This window comes from Strix aluco, chromosome 1 (assembly GCF_031877795.1).
Source record: "Strix aluco isolate bStrAlu1 chromosome 1, bStrAlu1.hap1, whole genome shotgun sequence".
Lineage (NCBI taxonomy): Eukaryota > Metazoa > Chordata > Aves > Strigiformes > Strigidae > Strix > Strix aluco.
This window is the reverse complement of record NC_133931.1, coordinates 111937881-111963674: the sequence shown is the minus strand read 5'-3', so window position 1 is coordinate 111963674 and position 25794 is coordinate 111937881. Positions and strand designations below refer to the sequence as shown.

At 41.9% G+C, this 25794-nt stretch overlaps 1 protein-coding gene across 4 annotated transcripts in view; it reads right to left on the bottom strand.

Annotated features, from left to right (window-relative positions):
- DPP6 (dipeptidyl peptidase like 6) overlaps window positions 1-25794 on the bottom strand; it is a 565289-nt gene that overhangs the window by 415692 nt on the left and 123803 nt on the right. The window contains exon 1 of one of the 4 annotated variants that reach the window (XM_074831412.1): window positions 176-1396. The exons of the other annotated variants lie outside the window; for them this stretch is intronic. Within the exon in view, the coding sequence (XP_074687513.1) occupies window positions 176-376 (201 nt within the window). The 5' untranslated portion in view covers window positions 377-1396. Of the gene's footprint in view, window positions 1-175; window positions 1397-25794 lie in introns of those variants that run through there. 4 annotated transcript variants of the gene reach the window in all.

Below are 25794 nucleotides of genomic sequence, written 5' to 3'. Positions count from 1 at the left end.
CCCGGCACTTCGGGGGAAAGAAAAGAAGCGCAAAGACCCGCTTGGAAGAGCGGACAGAGAGCAAGAAACCGCCGCGAGCCTAGAGGGGCACCCAGGCATCCGGCAGGACGGGGGGGCGACAGGAGGGGACACCCAAACCCCAACCCAACCCAGCGCGAAGGACACCGGCGCTTACATCCTCCTCCTCGCAGTCACTTCGCGGCTGGTACTGGAAGCGGGGCCGGCTGCTTTCCTGTTGCAATGGACGCGAGGTCTTGCCGGCAGCGCCGTCCTCCTCGCTGCTCTGGGCGCCCAGGAGGTGACTCGCCTCGGGGGGAACGGGGAAAGAGCGGGAGGTGTTGATCTTCCCGCTGAACCGCTGGTACAGTGAAGCCATGAAGTCAATCCGCGGGAAACGAGGGGGAGGGAGGGAAAGAGAGACGCTTCTCCCTCTCCTTTTTTTTTCTTTCTCTCCCCCTCCTCTCTTCTTTTTTGGCTACAGCATGCTACACGCGGGCAAGGCTCAGTCCCACATCAGTGGAAAGGAGAGCGAGGGATCCTGCTCCCCAGTCCTCTGCACCGGCACCCGGAGAGAAGTGGGGGGGATCGAGAGAGCAGAGAGGGGGGGAGTGATGGAGGGGGGGGAGAGAAAATAGATAGATAAATAAATAATAAAACGCAATCGAGCCGTAACACCACAGGCCCCAGGAATGTTGCACCATCCAGTGTTGGGGAAAAAAAAAAAAAAAAAAGAACAACAACAAAAAAAAGAACAAAAACACTCCACGAAGACGTACCCCTGATAATGGCGCCTGAGTGGATCAGCATTAAATGTGCTTTGGGGGTGTGCGTGTGTGTTTGCAAAAGCAGGGGGAAAAAAAAAAAAAAATGGAAGGGGGGCTGGCTCAATCGCTGGCTGTCAGCGGCTCCCCAGGCAGAGGTGGCGGAGCCGTCGGCTCCGAGGTCGCATACCAACAGTGTGCACAAGCCAGCGGCAGAGTGACAGAGTGTGAGACGGAGTGGAAGAGGCTGGGAAGCCTCATTCAAAGCACGTTGCTCTTCTGGGGAGGGAGGGCTCTTCTACAATCATCTCCTTTTCGGCACCTTCTTTTCCTTCTTCCCCATTTCTTTATTTTTTCCCGGGGAAACAACTTAAAAAAAAAAAAAAAAAAGAAAAAAGAGCAACAGCAGACACCTGATCGCCAGCCGTGAGAGAGAAAGAGAGGTGGGGAGGGGAAAGGCGAGGCGGGGAGGAGGGAGGCGGGCCCGGCAGCTGGAGGGGTGCCGGGAGGCCGGTGTGCCCGGAGGCCGGCGTGCCCGGAGCGGCTCGGCCCCGGGAAGGGGCCGGCGGAGGGAGGGCGAAGCCTCGCCGCGGCCGCTGCCGCGCTCGGGGGACAGGCTCTGCCCGCTCCCTGTCCCCTCCGTCCGGTCCTCTGCCTCCCCCCGCCTCCCCGCGGCCGGGGAGAGGGGGCGGGGGCGGGTTTTTGGAGGTGGTTGTTGTCGCTTTTTAAAAGAATCCGGTAAATTGTGTCTCTTACTATTTTTGTATTAATTCATTTTTGCTGCATTAAAACGTGCTTCAGCGCCCCTCAGTGGAAATCCGCCCAAAGTGGCTCCCGGCAGCACCGGCCGGGGATAAACAACCGCGGTCCCGGCGTCGGGGGCGGCCGCGCCGGGTTGGGCCGGGGCCAGGTTGGGCCAGGTTCGCCCCCGGCGCTCGCCTGCTGCCGTCGCCGCGACCCTTACGCGGCCGTGGAGCAGCCCTTGCGCGGGGGCGCCGGGCCACGCTCCCTCGGCGCGGCGAACCGCGGCCGCTGATCAACCCCCCCGGAGGAGAAGACGGGGAGATGCTCAGGGAGGCGCGGGGGGAGCTGGCAGCGAGGTCCAGCCGCTCCCAGCACGGCTGCATCGGGACAGAGGGTGACAATTCCTGTTGCTCCAGCATCAAGCTCCGGGGTTTCCATAGCAACAGATGCTTAGGTTTAAAGGGAAATGGCAGAGTTACTGTCCCCTCCTCTACACCCCGAAATCCTCCTCCTCTTTGACCTCTAAGTTTGCCAGAGATACTGGGACCACCGGGCATCCTCTTGTGGGAAACACACAAAGCATAAAACAGAGTTTGCCCATTCCCAGTGAGAGACTTGCTGGGGAGCTCACAAACTTGATTGTATCAGCAAGTGGATTTGATGGGCCGAGATGTTTCTAAACACGGTTCTTAAAGTTTAGCTGTTAAGAAAATGCCACCTTTGATATATGTCATTTCATCAGTCTTAAAAAGAAATCCCACCTCAAGTAGATCACGTATACAATATTCTAAAGTGCAACCATCCCCCCTCTATGATTTCCACAACTGCCTGATCAAAAATCTCTTTACATCTGAATAGTTTCACCCGCTGCTTTTTATTTGTGTCTTCAAAGCCAGGGATGAAAAGTCTTAACATTTAGATGAAAAGGGAACCTTATCTCATCAAGTGAGAAAATAAAAACAAACGCTCTGTCTCCTTCCTGACGGAACTTGAAAGAAGGAATCATTTTGATCTTCCCAACTGAGATCCTGACATTTAATTAAAAAACAAGATGAGCACACAATGCTCTGAAGCAGAGGTCTAGCTTCTAAGTCATAGCTCCATACATCATAACAGAGGTAACTTTCCAGAAGCCACTTGGGCACCTTGTAAGTTATGTTTCGGACACAAACTGACTACACACTTACCAAAAATCTGAACAGTTAGCTCAGCTAAATTCCATCTTAAACTGCATTAAGAGTGACTTTCCGACTATTCAGAATTGGTGACAACTAGCACTGAAAAAAATAAAGTAAGAAGAGAATCAAATTAAAAGAAATAATACATTTTTAGCTTCTAAGGAAAACTAGGACACAAAGGAATAATCAAAGAAAGCCACAAAAAGGCAAGACGAAACCACCAGGCAGAAAAAAAACCCTCCAAAGATTAAATGTCTGAATTAAAACATCTCAAAGAAAGTACAGAAAAAAAGCATACACTCTGCCTCACAGTTCAGTTCAGAACTGAAAGAGCCACTAAGGACCAATTCAGTTCCAAATACAGTCAGTTTGTAGTTTTAATTCTTAAGAACTAAGATTTCACATAACTGAGTTTGTCCAGTCATGCATGCACATATTGTGCATGTATGTGTGTACACAATTCATGGAAAAATTATATTAAGGGAACATAAAATTGCAATGTCAAATACTTTAAGAGCTCAGTGAAAAACAACCAGCCAAATTGTCCTCATCCACCAAAAAAAACCCTGATCATGCAGCTTTGGGCTGTGATTCATTTGGCCTGAAATAAATAATTACAGCTATTTAAAGGCCTTCCTGATTCCAGTTATCCGCTCCATGACAGACCAGGGACAGCAGAAGCAAAGTCATGTCATGCTCCGGGTATCGCGGTGGGTGAAGGAAGACGGTTTGCACCAGTTGGGAACTGCAAGACACATTTCTGTAGCCCCGCTACAGTGAGAGTGACCTTGTGTAGAAGGGCTGAGCAGGCAGCTGGAGGCAGAAATATCTTGAATAACCGCCTGCAATAAGCTTCACCAGAATCAGTCTGTTGATGCCATTATTGAAAGCAGGAGGATTTTTCTGAGTCATAGGGGACCCAGATGATTTCATTAGGGACTCTGGAGAGCACTTCAGTCTGCCTGTGCACAAGTTATCTCAGGATGTAGCTTGTCCCCTACAAGCATGTATTATGGTAGTCCTGTCCGCCTCTCAGGGAGGGACACAACCTAGCACTCCTGAGTCACAGCTCAGTGCTGGAAGTCCTCTACTTTCCGCTCACAATTCCACAGTTAATTTGGTGTTCACCTGTGCATGACACAGAGCCCAGGGTCCTCTACAATGTCCCGGTTCTATGACCAGATACTGTCATACAGTGTGCACACCAACAGGGCATGGAAAACAGGAAGGAGCCAAAGAAAGAAACACAGGAATCATTGAGACATGAGAGTAAAATGGCAATAAACAAACACCGTATCAGTAACCAGGGTTTCATTACAGCAAAAGACCTTTTTAGCCTATGTTGAGATTTGAGGAGAAGAAAGCAACCTGCATAGTGAAATATGTTTAAAGAGGCAAAATATTTCAGAAGTACAAACGTAAGATTATTGTCTTTAAACACACACCTTATACGTAAGAAAGATTCGTTCCCTAAATCCTGCAAACAGATCCCAAGATAAAAGTCAAGGCATTTCAAAACAGTGTCCTCAAGCATCTCTTAGTTGTATATTTAATTCAGTATCCAAAGTTTTGCAAGGAGGTTTGGTTCCTAACTAGTGACATTTCCATCAAAATAAAGTGTGTTAGCTTAAGATATTTTCCCTGCAGCAGCAAAGTAATTATGTTTTACTGACATTTTTAAAGCATACAGATAAAAACGACACTTGGTTTTTTCACGTTGTATAAATAAACAGCATTCCCACATTTCAGCACTATTAATGTAACACTATCAAAAGCAGGTCAAACCCAAGTCCTACTGCCTTTAAAACTATACATAAAAGATTTCTTTTTGGACAAGCCTTCTCAGAATAACACTGACAAAGAAACAATCCAGCAATATTTCTCTTTGACATTTTTAAAAAAAATATTCTGTCTGTCAGGGAATTCAAGCATCGTTATTCATGTTCTATTCTTCTGTTCTGACTAAGCAATTTATGTTTGCTTAAACTCTGAGCTTGTCATCTAAATAATACAGTTTGCTGCAGAGCTAAACATGTTTTTAGTTTTCCTGTGGTGATAGCTATAAGCAGCTGATTAATGAAATTTAACAAAAATTAATTTTTCAACAGTTCAAGTACACTTTTTATTATTTAAAATATTGTATTTTCCTTTTCCAATGAACTTTTAAAGGAATTCTAGAATTTCTTGGTTATCTTTTCATATAACTCCAGAAAACCCCAAATTAACATTTGTTCTTAAAATGACTGTATTTATTACTATAATCCCTCTGATTTTTTATAATAGCAACTCTCCAGGCACTACAAAGATATGCTATTTTAACTCCTATTACTATTGTTAGCCAGGATAAAAATGTCCAACTTGTGAATCTCTAATGGCCCCAGGCTTATGCCATCTATACATCTGCTGTCTGGTGTCATCTACAAACCCAACCAAAACAGAACAGAAATTCTCTTTCCTATGTCAAATGCACCAATTCAGCAGTCCCTGAGGATACACTTGATCATTCATTTTGATCTAACATGTGTGCTGGGGGAAGCATACCATTGTGTCAAGATAAGTAACACTAGGGCTGCTGAAGGCTGAGGGGTATTATATACTGTGGAATTAGTATGCCGATCTCTTCACTTTCTTATGTCATTATTTGTGCTCGTAGCATCTAGGAGCAAATTCTGTAGAAATGCAGCATTGGACAGTGAGTGAGCTTGGGACATAGAGAGGCACATTTCTCTCCGGCATCACACCGATTATTAAAAAAACAATACCTTGCAGGCCTTAAAAAACCAACCAAACAAGCTAGCTGTCCAGGCTGGGCTAAGAGAAGCATTGGAAAAATCAGTTTTCTGGGCACTGCAAGAATAATTCAATCTTCCACAAGTGGTTAAATAAAGGCTCTTTGTGGGGAAAAGAAAACACTGATACTCTAGTACTAGGAACAGTAGGCAAAGATGGCTGTACAGGATACAAGATTTTGAGGAAAAAAGAAAGTAGGCTGGAAGAAAGGGCTCTTCAGGGGAAGAGATGGACCCGGAGGAAGCAGTGAAGAAAGAAAAACAAAAGCACATAGAAGAGGCAGGGACACAGTGAAGTACCAGGAGGGCTGAGAGAGAAAGGAGACGAAGGCGAGTGAGGTCAAAGAGGCAGAGAAGAAATGGACCAAAACTGGCAGAGACAGAAAGCACCAACATGCCTGGAGAGTGGGGAGACAGGCTGGAGTGGTACAAGGTTAATTGGAGCCACACAACGGGAGGATTTTCAAAGCCAGGGAGATCAGCTGCTCCGGAGGGTACTTCTGGCACCTGGAAGATAAATGTTCACTCATTGGTTAGCAGACAGGTGATTTTATCCACCAAGAGTCTTGATACACACCTAGGCCTAATTAAATGCAATCAAGAACCCATAGTTGCATATTGGCAAGTACTTCCTAGTAGTGTAAGTAGGACCGTTTCCAAAGGAAGTAGATGAAAGTCCTAATGCTGAGGACATTGATAAGTAGTCTGTATGTGCTGTAAGGCATAATCCTGCCAGTTTGTAAAAGGGTAGACCACATAACCATATGATTTTTTATGATTCTGCAACTGGTGCAGGGGTGATGAAAGGCAGAAAAAAACCCCAAAACCACAGAAGAGAGCACTTGGGAACAACGGTTGTGCGAGTTTGCTGCTAGAAAAGGTAACTGTAAAGCCTAAATAAAAGAAGGTGCAGATGCACATGTGTTTGTACAGCTGTACACCACATTGGGGTCCTGGCCCACCACTGTACCTAGAATTGCCATAGAAGCAAATAGGAATTTGTGCTGGAGACCTTCTTGACTTTATTAATATTCTGTCTTTGGAAGCTTTATCTGAGAGAAGTTAGGATGAGATCCCAATTCCATGTCTTCAAGAGAAGCCAGGGAGTTAAGCATTAAATTTACAGATAAATACATTTTGCTTTGGATGCCAAGAGCAGTTGGCAGCCATGCAAGACTCAGCTAATGTTGCTGAACTGGTGTCCACTGCACATATTTGTCTCTGCTTTGTAACTTGCCGGTATTTGATGCTCAAGTGAGACATGCCATGACAACAACCACTTTGTCTGATTCATATGATCTCTCATGGGGGTTTGCAGTAAGAAAAAGAAATCAATTTTTCTTCAGAAAGGCAAAGTAGGCTGTTGCAGTTCTATCAAAAAAGTAACCATCTTGCGAAAGTATCCACTGTTACTTCAGTCAGCTACTTCAGATGGAGTGGTCTTGAGGCAAGAGAATATGCTCAGCTCTGTATGTGAAAGGGATGCACAAGGTTCCTGCTCCATCTTAAGTGCCTGAGCCACATCTGCACATCTTCAATTGCACATGTTGGCCAAAGCTGATAGAATTCCTCCCTAATTCAGCACTATAAATTTGGTGGCACACAGAAGCAGCATACCTTGGAGAAATTCTGAATTTCCACTTGCTGAAAAGAACTTGTGCATGCAGAATCTTAGAGAAACAGAAGGGATTTAACCAGTCAGCATTTCAAATGCATGCCACAGATTTCAAAGGGAGCAGACAAGACAAAATACTTTCATTTAAAGACTTCTTTATAATACAGAGATTTTCTTTAAACAGATCTGTGACTCCTCGGACTAGCTGTCACTAAATTGACAGCTTTCTTGTTGTTTGGAAGAGAACTAAAACCTAGATTTAATAAAAGACCCAGGGGAAGTAACGATGCAATTTTAAGTTTTGAAATCCCACAGCTAAAGGGAAACCCTACAGAGAAATATGAATATGCAGAGAAAAAAAGCATATATAGAGAGATGGACATCTCAAAAAGGCTAGCTGCCATTAGGCTAACAAAATATCCTTCTGCTCCTTTGTTCTCATTCTGGCCCTGCCAAACATACATTTCTTCCTCCAGTTTGGCGCGGCTTCAGCATGTTCAAATATTCTTCTCTTGCAGCCTTTTACAAAGAAAGGAGCAACGATGGAGGTTTGTAAAAAACCCACCCTGTGAGACAGCATGTTGGGTATTCTCTAGGAATAAATAACAGATCAGGCAATCCTGAAGGCTGTAGGTACTATTCAGCCCAGTTTCTGTCTCCTATCAGGATTACAGACAGAGGAGTTGTCTTTAGATGTCTTCTCAGAGCAGTTTTGAATGTACAAAACTGCCACTATAGGTACTTCAGAAAGTTTTCAGACTGAAAAGCATCTGATGAATTCCAGTCATCTGGAGTTAGGTGGGCTGTAAGCAGGGACTTAATGGAACACCATTCTAGATTAGCTGTCTAAAGTCCCCTGAAATCACCTAAAGGTAAATAATTCCTTTTTGGATTTGGCACTAATTTGAATTGGTAGATGTTTGTGCTACTTCACTATTAGTGCTGGTGCATGTTCTTTCCTGCCCATTTGTCTTCATAAATTGATTAGGAAAAAAGCTTACCAGTTCACTTATAGTTTTCTAAGTACAAATTATCCCATTCATCCAATTTACCTGTCTTAGTAACATAAAGTCTAAAACGACTGAGGCTCTTGGAAGCTATTTTAAAGGTTTGCTAATGCTTTTGGTCAACTGCCATTATGTAACAGCAAATATACAGGATTATAAATAGCTGCCCAAACAGTGGATTCATTTTTCAAGAGGTGGGAGACACAAGGACAAGAATGGAATACTGATAGGAGATTAATAAATTATGTCCCTACTGATTTAACAGAGGTTTATGAGCACAGTTATTTAGGATCAACAAAGAAACCAACCAAAGAAAGATTTTCATAAATACCTCTTGGGATATGCCTTGATTTAAGTCATCAGCATAGGTGCTTCCTTTTAACTTTACCGCACTCTTTCAGCGTACATCAAACAGAGGCACTAAGGTCAGTTCTGCAAAGGTATTTAGCAATGTGAGGTACTGGAATACACACTGAAATTATCAAAATCAGATCAGTGATGGTGTAATCAATATGAGCTGCTGCTTTGGAAAATTCCAGTGGATATTTACATGCATCTTGACATATTCACTGTATGTACCTAAATTTAGGGGCATTTGATTTCTAGTTGCTAGTTAAGCCGATACAGATCTGATTGGCTCACTAAGTAATATCTTTAAAAAATGAATAAACCCAAAGCTTTGTGAAACAAGACATGCATATTTCTAGTCCCTCCTGACTTAGAGGTAGATGTATTATGTATATTTATTTACATATGCCAAGGAATCGTAAAAACATGCCAAGTGAACCAAACTAAAGAAAGTGTGAAAACTAACTTTAGGGATGTTCCATAATTTTGCCGCAAAGATACAAGCAATCCAGGACTCTGCTATGCAAGAAAATACAAGCTGCTTCATCATGATCTGAATATGACTGTGACAAAGGCAATCCTGTGAAATTCTGACTGCAACTGATACTTTCAAACCTCTGAAAGAAGTCTGATTCGCTCTTCCAGAGAAAAATAATCTAATTCCCTCCAAGTTATGCAAGCACACAGCAGTATTCAGATCCTCTTGTTCCTCTCCACAATGTAGGCAAGCAGCAACTAGGCAGCTAAAAATGTCACAACAGGGCTCCAGGAACCAACCTTTGAGTCCATCACAGTTTCTGCAACAATGACATCAACAAGACTTCAGCAACACAGCCAGAGCTGCATTTTGTAAAAGCACCAACACTGAAAGCAATTGTTGAAAAAATGAAGCCACCATGACTTAAGGCAGTAACAATTTCTGATGAAACACCACTTGCTACACTAGCTGATGCCTCCGCTCCAGGAACACTATCAGCAATGAGCAGACAGAAACAGCACCACCATTTATCTGGAATTTAAGGTTCTTGATAATCATTAAATTGTTTCTCAACACTACATCTTCAATGATTTCATATAAATAACTGCACTAAAACCTTCTCCAATTTCATGAGACTGAGCAAAGTTTACCATTTCTCTGTGGGAACTGTTTATTCTAGCCATTATTCACCAATTTATATATGTCTTTGCCTATCTAGTAACTCAGTAAAACAGAATTCACTACTGATTCTGGGGATAATAAATTTCTTGAAAATATCCTTTACTGAGAAAAGAGTATCCCCGTTCAAAGGAACATATCCTTGTCTTGGTATTTCTTGGTATTTTTGGAAGTGGATGACACCTCAAAACCAATCAGCATGGCCTAGTTGTGTCATCTAGAAACATAGGGGTCCTTCAAGATAAAGCACATGCGGTACTGATATTTGCAGCACATTATGACAAATGCAGGCAACAACTTGTCAGAGGTGGAAACATTTGCTGGATAACAGAGATGACATAAGCAGAAAGTGGGACAGTCACCCAAAAGAGGGGCAAAACTGTGTTTTGGCTAGAATTTGAGACATCATGTTGGACTTGCAAGAATTTAAATGACCTGGGATTTTCCTACCACAGGTATCTGCCTCATCTTGAAACACACAGAGCTTTCCTTGTGTTAAGAATTTGCAAGGAAGTATTGCAACCTGGCTCGTATCAGAAATACCGTGGCCAGCAGGACTAGGGAAGTGATCGATCGTCCCTCTGTACTCGGCACTGGTGAGGCCGCACCTTGAATGCTGCATTCAGTTTTGGGCCCCTCATTACAAGAAAGAGATTGAGGTGCTGGAGCATGTCAAAGGAGGGCAACAAAGCTGGTGAAGAGTCTAGAGAACAAGTCCCTCCTATGAGGAGCAGCCAAGGGAACTGGGGTTGTTCAGCCTGGAGAAAAGGAGGCTCAAGGGAGATCTTATCATTGTGTGGTAGGTGTACCCACCCAATGAAAACAGAGCTTCTTGGCTGCTGAAGGGTAGCAGCTACTGATCGCCTTTGTTCTCAGGGCTTTGGGGTAATTGGGGCCTTTGGCCAATGAGAGCCGCTATTGACTACAGGTCAGATTCGGCCTGGGTATAAATGGAGTCCCCTGGAGGAGCCATTTTGAGCTTGTCACCTGGAGCAGCACACTGTCATCAAGGACTCTCCCCTTGTGTCAGGATGCCATGCAAGAAACCTCCTTGAGGTGACTTGGGTTGGGATGCTGCCCTGAGTAGGTCCTCGAGGTTGAGAGCCCTCACTTGTTAGGTGAGTGACAGAGCATTTTGAGTTGCTGTTAAACCCTAGGGAGTGGGTCTTTGTTCTGTGTTTTGGGTTGCTTAAACCCTAAGGAGTTGTGCTTTGTTATGTGGTTTGGGTTGCTCACAGACATTCAAACCTGTAATTTATGGAGAGCTAGTTAATTCTGTTAATAATAAACTTTTAATTTTTGGTGGTTTGAGAGCCTCTATAACACGCTCTCTACAACTACCTGAAAGGAGGTTGTAGTGAGGTGGATGTTGGTCTCTTTTCCCATGAAACAAGTGATAGGACAAGAGGAAACAGCCTCAAGTTGCACCAGGGGAGGTTCAGATTGCCTATTAGGAAAAATTTCTTCGCTGAAAGGGTTGTCAGGCATTGGAACAGACTGCCCAGGGAAGTGGTTGAGTCACCATCCCTGGAGGTATTTAAAAGACATGGTTTAGTGGTGGACTTGGTAGTAGGTTTTAGGGTTGGACTCAAGGATCTTAAAGGTCTTTTCCAATCTAAATGATTCTATGATTCTATAAAAGAGGAAAGAAAACTCTTGTAAGGGGCTCAAACCTTTGGAATTTGCTGGTCTCTTAAGCCCAAAATAGTGTCACTTTCAGAACACTCACCAAGGCCTATTTCTAAATAAATACACTGGCAATGATTTCATCTTTGGCCTGCTTTTTCCAGGGAGCTGTAGAGAAGCACTGCTTTATCTGTAATGTACCTGTGTGTTTAGTTTATGATCCAGGGGGCTCCCTGTTCTCGAGGCTGACTCTTGACTGGGATTCTCATGCTGAGCTTCAGCTCCCCTCTCTGCTGTGGGCAATTCTCTAGCCAGGCCACCTAGTTTAAGAGACGCAGAAGCCGCACGTCCTGCCACCTCGCAAGCCCCACATGTGCCCCAAAATGTTTTGAAGTAGGTTTGTGGGTCAGCTGCAGTGTGGGCTGCTGGCATATCCCAGCTTAGTACTGCAGCCATGGTGGGAGAGGTCTGATTGCACCTTTCTGCTTATTTTAGGAGCAGCCTAAGGCAAGTTTACAAAGTAATCTCTCTCTTTTTTGTGTTACCAATAGTGCCTCTCTATAGAAAAAAATTTAAAAAAAAGATACTGATGTATTCACAGTGTGATTTCTAAGCTGACAGCAGGCCTTTAAGATGAGAGCACAGACATTATATTAAATATGTTCCATCACACATAATTTTTGTCTATTATCTAGTTCATATTAGAAAATAGTTGTCATTTCTTTATCATATCCCTTTGGAAACTCACTACTGTTGGACCCTGCCCTCTACTGACATGCTTCTCTTGCAAACACAATGCAGTCTGTTATATACATGACAACCTAGATGGCACACTTTAAATGAGATGAGTCTTTTATGGAGAGGCAAAAAAAAAAAAAAAGAATGATGTGAGGACAAAGCCTAAAATCTAAAATGCTAGCAATTTCTATTTCCTATGCCAAATAACTGGGAGAGAGGGAAAAAAAATTTCAGATTTTCTTAATAATTATTAATTCTTAATCATAATCTGAAGATAATTCATTGGGATCAATATAGTTTTATAAATAAGAGTCCGCATCACCTTCTACCCTTCAGAAATAAAATTGGTTTGTTTATAGTGCTTGTCAAGCCTGTTCTCTGAGTTTGATACAGAAAACACACCAGACTTGGTAGAAGCTGCAGTGGTAAACAAGCAGCTGTGCCATTCTGCTAACCTGCAGCATTAGCACATATGGCACAAAGCAGTGCTGGTGGCGAGAGAGCACTTCCACTCCCACCAGTCTGTGCCCTCTGCCCAGCACACACTATTATAAGAGACAAGAGAGTAAGCATTTTCATATCTGTTTTCACTTAAGGCCCTTGGAGACAACATCCATTAAGACTTACGGTAAACTTCTAAAATAATACTCCTTGTTGGCGTTTTACAGATGAGACCAGCGGAGCCAAGTGATTTGCTCATGCAAGTCTGCACTGTGGGCAGAAGAGTGCACAGACTTCATCCTGTGGCCATTTATTCTGTGAGGTGACGACTCTCTTTATATCGAGTACTGGGAAAGCTCAGCAGAATTAGGAGGAGGTGGAGCATCAGGGCAGATGCCACTTGCTAATTTTGGAAGCAACGGGCCCCAAACCAGGGCCATTCATCTTGTCCGGTACACAGCTGCTTGCTTAAAATAGGCAGCTAACAATAAAAAAGCTGAAGTCAGAGAACTACACCATGAAGATAGTAAAATTTCCCTGAGAAATAGCATTCTTCCTAAGTCATTACTACAGATGTCACTGGGGTGTGTGTGTGCACTCAAGCAATTGTGTTCCTTCTGCCACAGTTGTTCCACGCTTGCAACTGCAGTCCTGAGAAAAACCCTAAAGTGCTGGTTTCTCTATCTGTAGGGTTCTCCGGTTATTTATTCCAGCCCAACTGACAGAAAAGCCAGAGTTACTGCAGGCACAGAGAATGCTTTATGCCCTCCATAAAAATCATTTGACAATCCAAGGAAAACTTTCTCAAGCCTGTTGTTCAGATTCCAAATGTGATTAATTGTATTCAGTGGGAGCTTTACTTGAGTAAGGACTGCGGGGTCTGACAATATCTGAGAAGGTCAGCTCAAAACATTAAAATGATTCATAACACTAGAAATAAACATTTGGAAAAAAAAAAATCTGTAAATACAGATCAGCATCACCACTTGAGGGTGCTGCAGTAGTTCTTAAATATTAACTCAGAGATGTGCTATCAGGCAGGTACTGTACACAGAGCTACACGGCAATAATTCACCTAATTACTTCCATGGTGGCACTCAGAACATTTAGAGCTAAATTCGTAGAAAATACAGCTGAAGGAGATCTTCTTCTGAAATAAAGGTTAAAATGCTAAAACCTTCCTAGCTAACTAAGGTGATAAAATAGGATTCTCCTTAAAAAGAGATGGAAAAATTAAGTAGCACAAAAGAGGACCCTCAATTACGCAAGCAAATGCGTTTCCAACTTCAGAAAATTCATTACAAGTATAAATTCTCAGCTCTGCACGCACATTTCCTTTGACTGTAAACCAAGTGAATGTTTTTCAAGGCATATCAAATTGATTTTGCTATAAACTATTACAGGATTATAGTCCATTTGAATAGTCTTCACTACAGGAAACACACAGAACTAGTCTCTGTGGGAAATATATTGAATAGTCAGTAAAACACAAAGCAATACCAACAGAAATTGGTTCAAAAAAGCCACAGCAACCTAAACAGTTGCTGAGTCAAACATTATCTAGGATTCTCCTATTTTGCAGAACCTCCCTTTTATCATAAAAGACATTATTTGCTCATGAGGATATAAAACCATGAAAAAAGAATAGATGATAATGAAGTTAAAAGAAACTTGTGAAATCACTATATATGTGAAAGCATAGTGACTGCACATAAAATGAGCTCTCATTTGGAAAGCATGTCCAATTAGGTTCTTTTATCTGACTCTTACCAGACACTCAAGAGAGCTGGTCAGGAACTATTTAATGATACTCGCAGAAAACGCTGATCCATCAAAGTTAAAACTGCTGGTGGAAAAAGGGCTGGTTTAAAAAAAAAATCCCAGTTCAGAGACATTTGTGGATGGGAGTTTTTGTTTAAAGTTAAAAGATATAAATGGTCCACTTTCAGACTGAAAATAACACAAATTTATTTCCAAAAATGAAGTGATTTTGAAATCCCGATGAAGAATGAAAAAAACAGGAGTCTGAAATGAAAATAAATCATTTCAGTTGACCCAAACTGATTTTATTCTTTGGCTTGCCACAGAGCAGACACTTCCAAGATGGATTACCCATCCCAGTTCAGAGCAGCAAAGTTTCTGAAGCCTTGAAACCTGAGTTCTTCTCAACTCTAATCTCTTTGCTGGGTGTCTACTAGAACATGGTACATTGAAAGGCTTTCTAAAACGATTGAAAAAGATGGTGATTACCCGGACCTTGGTCTTGAAGCCAAAGTACTGTAATCAGCTAGAAGAGTAAGACTGCCCTGGTTCAAGGAGGACTATACTCTACGAACAGGTAAGTACTAGGAATAGCCCTTTGCAATGAGAGGTAGAGAGTCTCACCCTCCTTCCATGTCTTCTCCCTTAGGTGACTATTCAACAACATGCTGCTGCTAAAGTTGATACCACCCATGATCCACAACATGCATTTCCCAGGGCTGTACTCACATAGATAAGGAACTGATCCAAATTTAAAAGAAGATTGATTTAACCCTAATGAACATCTTTACGCAGTACATACGCACTGCTCAACAACTGCTCGCGCCTCACTTTCTTAGCAAAAGACGACAAAGGGAAAGCAATGAGATGAGGGTGAATGTGTCAAGGAGAGGTGTGCAAGATCCAGAAATTCATTCTGCAAATGGTATGATTAGCTACACACTTCATCTTTGGCCTTAGCCCTCTAATTGACTGGAGTCATTTGGCCCCTATATTGCAATACTCAGCATCAGAAAAAGAGAGCAAAAGCTACTGTAGACACTTTTCAGAGACAGAAGTAATCCCTGAGCCTACGTAGCAAGACATTGTTTTATAAGGGCATCTGAAATTAGAGCCAATATGTCAATATTCCCTTTCTTTATAAAAAGTGTGTTAGAAATAGGCAGACAATCTTGACATTACGTGGGTTTTTCTATAGCCTATTCACTTCTACATTGCATTGTTCAACTAGTTATTTTTAAATTTTCATTACTTTGCAGACAGTGCCCTGATTATTCCCCTGAGAATGGTAACCTTTTAAACACCTTTATAAATGCCTTTACACATGATTAACATTAGCGCAAGACCTACCCACTTCCCTATACCAAGGTCACAAATACCAGATGAACATTTCCAATGAGCAAAATAAAAGATACGTATAATTTTTACAAGCTAGAGAACTGCTGTGAGGACACTTTTAAAGACAAAAATAGTGGAAGAAGGCAGAATACCATCTTGGCCTCATTTAAAACATGAGTCCATCCCACACAGGTTTACATGGGGCTCCAGCTTAGCCTGCACGTATAGGAAGAGTCAGCAAACAGGCCACAGCCAAATGATGTTGCTGTTGGATGCACAGACTTGAACTTCTCATTACTGACTTGCATCTTTACTATGTCAGAAATTATTCTCCCAGCAAAGTGATGCATTTACCTCCTATTAACTTCAGTCAGACCAGGATTACAATTTTGGGCAAGCTGCTCTGACTCTGTTTAAGTTACCCCTGGAATAAAATGTGTACATAATAACCTCCACCTACCCCAGATGGGGCTGTGAAGATTAATGGTAGGAAAGTACCTGCATGCCAAGGACAGACATTTGTCCTAGTTATGTCTACATATGAAAAATGATCAGACTCTTTTGTCTCTCAGAAAATGGTCACAGTTACTTTAAAATACATATTTAAGCTAACAGTCGTGAACTCAAAGACCAGAATAGTTGAAATTATTAACAAGTAACATGTAACACTGTAAATGTATTTCACTGGGAAAAGGTCAGCATTAAAGGTGTAAGACAGCCTTTTACATTAGAATAACTCATATTGCCTTCTCTTCATCAGTCATGTATTTCCATAACTCCGTGCTTTCTTTCAGTCATCTTATGTAACAAAAAGGATTTATGTTTTGTGGAAAACAGCACTACAGAAAAGGCATATTCATTAAGTTTGCCACTGCAAAATCTTTTGTATTAGATAAGTGTTAGCAGCACTTAATTTTTTCAATAAATAGTTTTGTTATTTATTGCACACTCCTACCTTATATTTCATTCAGCTTAATTATACCGGTAACATGCTGGGTAACATTTCTAATTTTCCTTCTGTAAATAACTGGTATCATAGCAGATGCCTGTAAGCACTCATTACAAATGAGGAATGCTAGTTACTCATATTAAACCACTGTGGTTTGCTATGCACAAACGTTCTTAAAACATTCAAATATTTGGGCTGAAATATTTCATTCAAAGGAGCATGTGGTTGCTTTGTGTCAATGTACACAGGAAAGAGTGACAGCTGTTTAAACACTGAATTATGGCATACTGCAAACTAGCCCAGACTTCTCCATAGAATCACTTCAAAACATCCGCCCTCCTACAGGCAGGCCTTGAGCACTGCATTTTGTGCCTAGCAGGGTCAGGATCTACCATGCTTTTACTCCTGTGCAGCATGCATAGAAAGAGGACAACAAAGTGATTTCATTATTCCTGCTTCACATTCTCCCTTCATGGCTTCACTAGATGAGCAGGAATACTGCTACTGTTGTGATAATTAGCACAGGCAATTAGTAAGAGATTGCTAATGTTTCACTGAAACACAAATAGCAAAAGATAAATAATTCCTCCCTTAAGATCTAAACCAGAAGAATAATGAACAGCTGTAGGGGAGGAGAAGCAAGAAGCTAGAACACGCTCCAGAACTGCAATCTGCTATCCAATTTTTGCAGGAAAACATGTGTGTTTGTGCATTATATCCTTTACTCAAGCACCTATCCTGCATCAGCAAAGAACCTGAAAAGTTCTCCACTGAGTTCAGTGATAGCAGGATTGTACCTTGTGGTGGTTTAGCCCCTCGCGGGAGCGCGGTGCACTCGTGGTTTTGTACATCGTGCTTCCCACTGCTGTATTTGGTAGCTATTTTGCTCTGTTAATTGCTATCACTATTACTGTTATTGTTATTGTTGTTGTTTGTTGTGTTGCTATTGCACTGTTGTATTAAACCTTTCCTTATTTCAGTCTTGGGGCTTTGTATTTTCACTCCCTTTGTGGGGGAGGGGCAGCGGCCGCGTGGTCTCAGACCCCGGCAGGGGCTAAACCACCACATACCTGAAGTTGCAAATGCTCATCCTTAGAAATGGGTGATCCTAATAATGTGATTATATGGCCCCGTCCTGCAAGAAATGTTGTTCAGACTGCACAGAAATCTTTGCAAGATCAGGGCTACAGTTTTATATTATGGTGGCAACACTGTGGACAATCACCTCATGAACCAGCATCCCTCGCCTTTACTCTGTGAAGAGCTACAACCCTTCTTTCACTCGTTGCTTTCTCCAGCTCTACCATTCTCCTTCCTGTTAAGGCTAAAGCTTGACTACTTCTCAATATTTAGTAATTTCTTTTGTTCCTCAGGGGGAGTGAAAAACGTGCAAAGTATAATTAAGACTTATCAACAACCCCGTGTTTTAACTCAGGATCCCTAGAAAAAGCAGCTGAAACTAACCATTCCTTCCTTTCTTGCTGCCCCAAGTAGTGCCCCGCCTCATTTCTCTTTAGAAGACATCCTTCCATGCTCTGGAAGGATCTTGTCCTTGCTGCCCTGTTTAGACACGAGTGCTTATTTATGTTCTGCTTTGAGACATTTTGGTTTGGAGCTTGTGTTTGGGTATGTCAGAGAAAACTTCGCTGGGCAAAGAGCTACACACTGATGATACTGTGTGTAAAGAAAGCACTGCCCATCATTGTCTGCCATTTACATATCTCCTCCAGAGCTCTGCCAAGCTTCAGGGCATGGCAGAGGAAGATACATGTGCTTCACCTTTACACACAGCAATTCTGATTTACTGTGTATCAGTACAAGGACAGAGGAGAGGTAGGCTTCCCCTTTCTTCTCTAGGCAGCAGATGAGCAGGTTATGTGGCTAATCGCATGAAACACACCTCTCTCGCTTCCCTCGTACAAGCAGCACCATATGCTCTTGCTTCCAGACTGTCTCTCCACACAGGATGGCCAGAGGGCTCTGCAATCCAGGGCAGCGTAGCACAGGAAGGCAGGAGTACAGAGGCAGTGTTTCTATGCCCAGCTACTTTCCTGTTTCTAGGATTACTGGTGAGCTGAGGAAGTATGGAATGATTCACATCCATTTCTTAAAATCATCAAACCAAATCAATGAGATGCTTTCTGTCTGCAGCACTGAGCAAATGGGAGTTCTGGGGGAAAAGGTAATTTATAAAGAACAGAATGGAAATACTGCATGTGCTATGACAACTTACTTCTTTATTTAGATTTAAAATGATTTACAAATTTGTCTCTCCATGGGTCTCAGTGCCCTAACATCATTAACCACTCAATAAAATTTTAAAGTAATCAGTTTTACAGAAACCCAGTCAGCCAGCCACTTTCACAGCTATCACTTGCTTCTGTGCAGCAGGAAGAAAACCAAAGTCCTCTCTGCCATTTGCAACATACTCTAATTCTTTAAATATGGACTATTTCAGATCGGTGATTAGAACCACATTCCAAAGTCCTGGAGAACACTCTGCTAATTGCCTTAGCTTTCAATGGGCATAAGGGTCAGCCACCCTTCTGATCTCAGCTCGATGATGCAAGCATGATCCTTGCACTGAGCATGCTCCAAGCACAGTAGGTCATAACTGGCATCTTAGGCACCACCCATGACCTAAAAATAGCCAGGGGAGATCCTGGGCTGGCCATGCCAAGCAAAATTACCCTCAGAAGGAAAATCTGTGCATCTCCATAGCTGGCCTGGGACAGTGTGACAATAACCTGGCCATAGATGACCAGGCATGGACAACGCAGCTGGGAAGAAAGGCCAGCAGGTATTGTCCAAATGGGGGTCAGATGTAATTCCTTCTTTCTAAGGCGCAGATAATACCTGCTTCCTCATCCTATACTCAAGACCTCCATATTGCTATAGATGAAGTTCAGGCAGCTCAGCTTCATCCACACCCAGACACGACTGGAGAGAGAAGCTAATTTCCAGCACTCCAGATTCACCTTTGAAAATGCTAGCAAATATGTCAGTGTGTACATATACATTTGTGGACACAGACACACATACATACACAAAGCACTGGTTTGGCACAGTTTGGAACCCCAGTCCAGAAAGGAGACATGCAGGACTTCCAAACTCTTGACAATCTAAAGCTGGAAACCAGCCTTGATCCAAAGCCCACTAAAGACAACGGCACTCTCTTCACAGTCTCCAGACGTTAGGCCTCTGTGTAGTGAAAGAACAACTGAATTCCCCCATGACTGGCAAATTAAACCCAGACAGGTACTGGCTAGGGGAGTAGAACATTTGTGAGATTTGTGAGATACTATGCTCACCCCTGGGATTCTTTATATGTGAGGAACCAGGTTTCTGGTTTATCTGTACAGAAAGTACAGCCACTGCACGCTGTTTAAATGAGCAGTCTTTTGATATTTCAGGAAGCATTTCTATTTATACAATGGGGCAATATTTCACTCTCCTCCTGCACTCTGAATTTTGCGTGTGATGCCCTTGTCTGTACACATCTTTCATGACTGGCACAAATGAGTACCACAGACATTTCAAAGCACCACCAGTCATTTCACTAGTGTACTACAACGCAGTAAAATATATGGCATATTGCAACTACAAAATACATTTTAATCTTTCCAAAACCTGCTTCCTGTTGATAGCTCATATAGGGAGAAGTTCAGAATACTATTTCATTGCTAAGCTTCCCTGCCCAAACTCCTACATTACAAGCTGAGAAATACTATGAGTCTGAATGAACTGACCATCTGCAATAACCAAATTTCTTCCTACTATTTGAAAAGCAAATATGCACAGGAAAAGCAATAACCTTCTATATATGTCAAAAGGGCAAAAGAATCCTTAAGTTCAGTGGCCTGTTCATATAATATCAATGCCACAAACTTGTATTAAGTGGGCATTGCTCTTTTCCAGCTGGAATTACTGTGGTTTTCTTTTAGCAAAGCAATGTAAAAAACTAACACAGCACAAAAAGGGTTGCATTAAAGCAATTTCTGATACCACCCACTTTGTCCATTTCCTTACTGCAAATTTCCTTCCTATTTTTTTGTTTCAAATCAGAGCAGCAACCTTTGCTTTCTTAGATTAGCACAATGACTTAATGCAGACACTTCACATTCACCATTGCCATGATTAATGGAAATAGATTTGTTCCTACTTCTTAACGTTAAACAGCTGAAGTCAGGTTATATGCTAATTTAAACTTCAGACAATCCTACTGGCATCATGTATGGAGCAAAATGTTGCTTCAGTTGCATTTCTCTCTCCTGAAGCCTTCCATTGTATCTTAACATATGTCTTTGGTGATGTTCTAATGGGTACACAGCAATGACAGTTATTCGCAGCAGATGGTATTTTGCACTGCTGCTCACAGATTGCAGCACTTGGATTTGCCAGTCACATAACAAACAACTGGCCTAAAAGCAGACAATAAAAGCAGGAGATAAAAATCCAACATGTATTTTTGTGGAGCAGCAGAACTAGTGAAACGAACTTTTCTATCAAGACATAGCTAACGGTTAGATTCTCTAGTGTCTAATGAGGTATCAGCTCCAACAGAAATTTGTCCTGCAGGTGGGGCATTTCATAACAGGTCTCCCTTTGCAAGACCTCTAGTGCTTGATAAAACCAAATATTACACTGCAATCTCCCTTCAAGGGTCTATGAATTATGTCTTTTCTTACCAGACTACCTACTTTCAAAGAAAATTGTGGAAATATAGACTTCTACTCTCATATAGCTTTGCCAGAGTTGGTTATAAAATTACTGAAAAAGGGAAAATAAGAGAGAAACACACAAGCATGACGGTGAATGCCTCACCTTCTTTGGAAACTGGAGGAAAAAAAAAAAAAACAACAAGAGAAAGTATTAGAAAGGTATACTTACTATTTACAGTTGGGGTGTTCAGTCAATGGAATGAAGCATGCTTAAAATTTACAAGCTCTGAAATCATGTGGGAAAGAAGCCACAAAATCACACTCTGGAAAGGTATCCTCCTCTCCACTGACTACAGAGATTCCTCCCTAAGGTACCTGAACTGAATGCCTAGAATGAATATTCCTTAAGTTGGCAATTTTGGAGAGAAAAAGCTCTGTGGACCTAGTGGATCCCCCAAAACATTTTCCTCCATGGAGTCAGGGAGTTTCCTTTGAAGCATGATTGTCAAGTTTTAAAGGTCTCTGGATATTAGACAGTCTATGAGCAGCCCCACAAGCACTATGTGCCAAAGTTCATTCTGAAGGACTTCTAGGGAGAGAAGCAACTGGATCATTTATGCTGAAGCACAGCTGGCACAAAACGAAGGAGTGGCAAGATTTCAAAGGTACAGAGCTTTTGTGAGGCTGTTCTGGCATAGATATGACACATCCTCTGGGATATTTGTGAATATTAAAATGTGGTGTGATGCAAGTACTGTTTCAGCAAGAGAACGATGCTGCATTTGGCAAAAACAATTGCTCTTTACATCAGTTCGATATGCACAAAACAAACCAAACTGCCACAGAAAAGTCATCACCATTCCTGCACCTGTCACTACTGGAAGGCCATTTGGGACCACATCTTCAACTTTATTTCTGGTAATGCTCCATTCCAAGCTCAGCTGCAGTCACTGGGGTTCTGTTCTGACATCGGCAGGATAACTGGTAAGCAAGGACTGCGTGCATTTTCTGAAATGTCTCAGCAATCGTGTCAAATAACTGAGCACAACTAGGGAAATACGAAGAGATGCAGAGTTAGAATTAGTGAAAGAAAAAGGAGGTTTATTATTTATATTCCAGCAGGATGTAGAAACCCCAACTGTGATCTGAGCCTCAGTGTGCCAGACAACATATAAACATAGAGTGAAAGCCAATTTTGGCTCTGAAGAGCTTACAGTCTTCAGAGGCAAGACAGACAGAAGGTGAGAAAAGAAACAGAGAGAACTAACACAGACACAGCAAAATCAGTTGCAAAGCTGAGTAAAACTCTGTTTCACTCCAAATCCCGAAGCCTCTCCTCTGTCCAGTCTGTCATACTGCCTGCTAATCAAAACAGTTTGACATCTTGAATGCATTCACTTTCCATTAGATCTCTGCCAGATAAGCTATGAGAAGCCTCAAGCAGAAAGCAAGCTGAATCACACCTCCAGAAACCAAAATGATCAGTTTATTCTGCTATAATTCTTCATGAATTCACACTAGGTTATTGCTCCTTTGTCCTTTACTTCTCTTTTACCATCTTTTACCGTCTTTTTTCTTTCCTAAGTAGGTCACCTCATCTCCTGAAGTATGAAGCCATAAGACTATGAAAGCATAAAGGAGATTTATTTCTCTCTGTGTGCATGATCTTCTCCACTGAAAGAAGTATGGGAATGACTACAAGGTTCATCATTGACTTCCAAGAATAGACAAATGCCTTTGTTATGCTTCTGTGGCATATCTCAAACACAGGCAGGATGAAACCTACAGTGAAGACAGAACTCTTACCATTAAGTTGTCCACTAAAACATTTGAGCATGGTCCAAAGGTGGTAAAGGGTCAGAGACTAATTTCATTTGAGAATTTTAATTTGCTAGCCTTAACATAAGGCCATTAATGTTTTTTTTACCTCTCTGCCTCAGACCTCTCTCTGCTCCTAGATGCACATTATAGTAAATTTATGATTTACAAGCATCATGATAGACTGACCTTTGCTAACCTTAAATGGCTCTCAATCACAATGATTCTTCACATATGATGCTTAATTATATTTTAGTAAGTTGTTCTTGAGAAAATAAAATCTCCAACAAGTGAAGCTGACAAATTTAAACCCTGCACATGCCTAAAACACAAAGTCTTTGCAGAATAAAACCAAGCACTTTTTTTTCCCCTCAATAATCTTATTTTGCATCTTTTTTTACGGATTTCTGTTTGTACTAATTCCAGAGGTCTCAGTTCACACCACCAAAAATTATGTTATTCACAACAGATGCTTGTTCTCAGGAAATTTCTCCACATAAGACAAGGCAAGATTGAAAAAACCCACAGAGTAAAGCAGGGTTGTTTGCATTCAAGCTGTCTGTAGTGAAGGAAAAGCTTGTGGCTATTTCATCAAGAGACAGAGGCTGATGCTATAATTCCAGGATTATTTATGAATGTACTAGCACACACATGCTCACATATGCAGATAAACACAGAGTCAGGAAGAACCTTGATTTACAAGTGTTCATTTAAATAAATATACTGTAATACTGACATTTCAATCTTATGGAAAATGCTTCTGACAATAGCCTAATAATGTACGTCCTTAAGAAATTAATTCTGTAATTCCATATCCAAACGTCTTTGAAACAAGCAGACTCTTTTCAGTATATAAGAAAAAAATTATGTGGAATAGGAAGATTTCCTTAGAAAGTTAAAGCAGAAAAGAACACATTAAGAATCTATATCTTTTAAGATGTTCTTAACACAAATTTTCACTTACATTAAAAGTGCACTAGCTTCCCTAAGGATCAACAATTGTTAGGATCCAATGCCTTTCCTAGGAATTAACTACAAGTCCATGGACTCTACCACCACCAGAAATACCATCTACATGCCTCTGCATCTATCCACTCCCTCAGCTTTACACATTTTTTCAACTAAATGCAGCCCTGCTATCTGGACATTCTTTATCAATGCTTCCTCACTTTTGACAAAACATTCGAAGAAAGAAAGCTTTTATGTGCAAATAAATCAATGAAGTTTACAAGATGCATTAGGTATCTAGCTATGCTGAGATCTGATTCCAATGAAATCAAAGGCAACTATACTTGTGTAGTGTCTGCTGACCTGGAGTTTCCATTAGATCCACAGGAAATTTTAAGCTCTTAAAAACACTTGTTAATAATGCCAGATGACACAGTTATGCAATTACCTGGCCCATTAGTTTTGCAGTTTACAACCACTAGCAAATGGTTTTCCCACACTCTGAAAACTTTTATGAAAGATAGTATTTACAGTAGAGTAGCTGATAACACAGTGCTGATACCAGAAACGCTGCTCAAGTCCCTCCTTTGATTATATCGAGGACTGGAATAAAGGTCTCTTCTCAGAGTTAGAAGAAGCGGTTAAGATCCTGTCTCAGTGTATGTGAGAGCTCCTAATGCCTCCAGTATCTGTCAGTTCAGGTTCCTCATGTGTTTGAAGCCACATAATTCGAAGAGCGAGATTTTTCACACAGTTTAGTTGTTGCATCATGCTCCAGGAAAACTGTGAGCAGAACCACTGACAAAGAAAGGACACACTGAACATCCACTAAATTTTGAGACTTCATTTGACCTACGAGAGTGGGTAGCTTAATAGTGCTCCATCCATTAGTATTACTGGCCAAGGCTGCTCAATAAAGGCTTTACGATGAAAGCATAACAACCACAGCAGGCATAATTCTTCGTGTTCTTGTGGACAATGACTAAATCAATACTGAGTACCAACCTCAGAGTTTCCAGATAGCAACACGGTAAGTCTTCCTTCTTCATATAACTTCACTAACAGCATGCAATAAACCATTCAGCAGGCACAAAATTCCTGCATTTCAATACAACAGCACAAATTTTCTCCTTCTAGATTGTCCTCTGTTGTGGAAACAGGATAGATAGGCCAGTGTAAAGTATGCTACTTAGACACGCATTCACTTCTATGGATTTGCTCCAGCACAGCAAAACTTCTCTTTTGTGATATTTAGATGAATGCACAGTTATATAGCTCCAATGCACCACTGTGTCAGGTGCATCTGCCCAATGAAAGCAGAGCTTCTTGGCTGCTGAAAGGTAGCAGCTCCTGACTGCCTTTGTTCTCAAGGCCTCGTGGTAATTGGGGCCTTTGGCCAATGAGAGCCGCTATTGACTACAGGTCAGATTCGGCCTGGCTATAAATGGAGTCCCCCGGGGGGAGCCATTTTGAGCTTGTCCCCTGGAGCAGCACGCTGTGGTCGAGGACTCTCCCCTTGGGTCAGGACGCTGCCCAAGGAAACTCCTTGAGGTGCCTTGGGTCGGGACGCTGCCCTGAGCAGGTCCTCGAGGTTGAGAGCCCTCACTTGTCAGGTGAGTGATAAAGCGTTTTGGGTTGCCGTTAAACCCTAGGGAGTTCTTTGTTATGCGTTTTGGTTGCCGTCAAACCCTAAAAAGTTGTTGTGTTCTCCTCTCACAGACATTCAAACATATAATTTATGGAGAGCTAGTTAACTGTGTTAATAATTAATTTTTTATTTTTTGGTGGTTGGTTGTTTATTTGAGAGCATCTGTAACAACCACAGTTGCCCATTTTCAACCTGCATCCTCAGTTATGTCTGCAAGGTCATACAAGAAAAACCCAACAATGATGGAGAAGGATCTCAAGCCAACAGT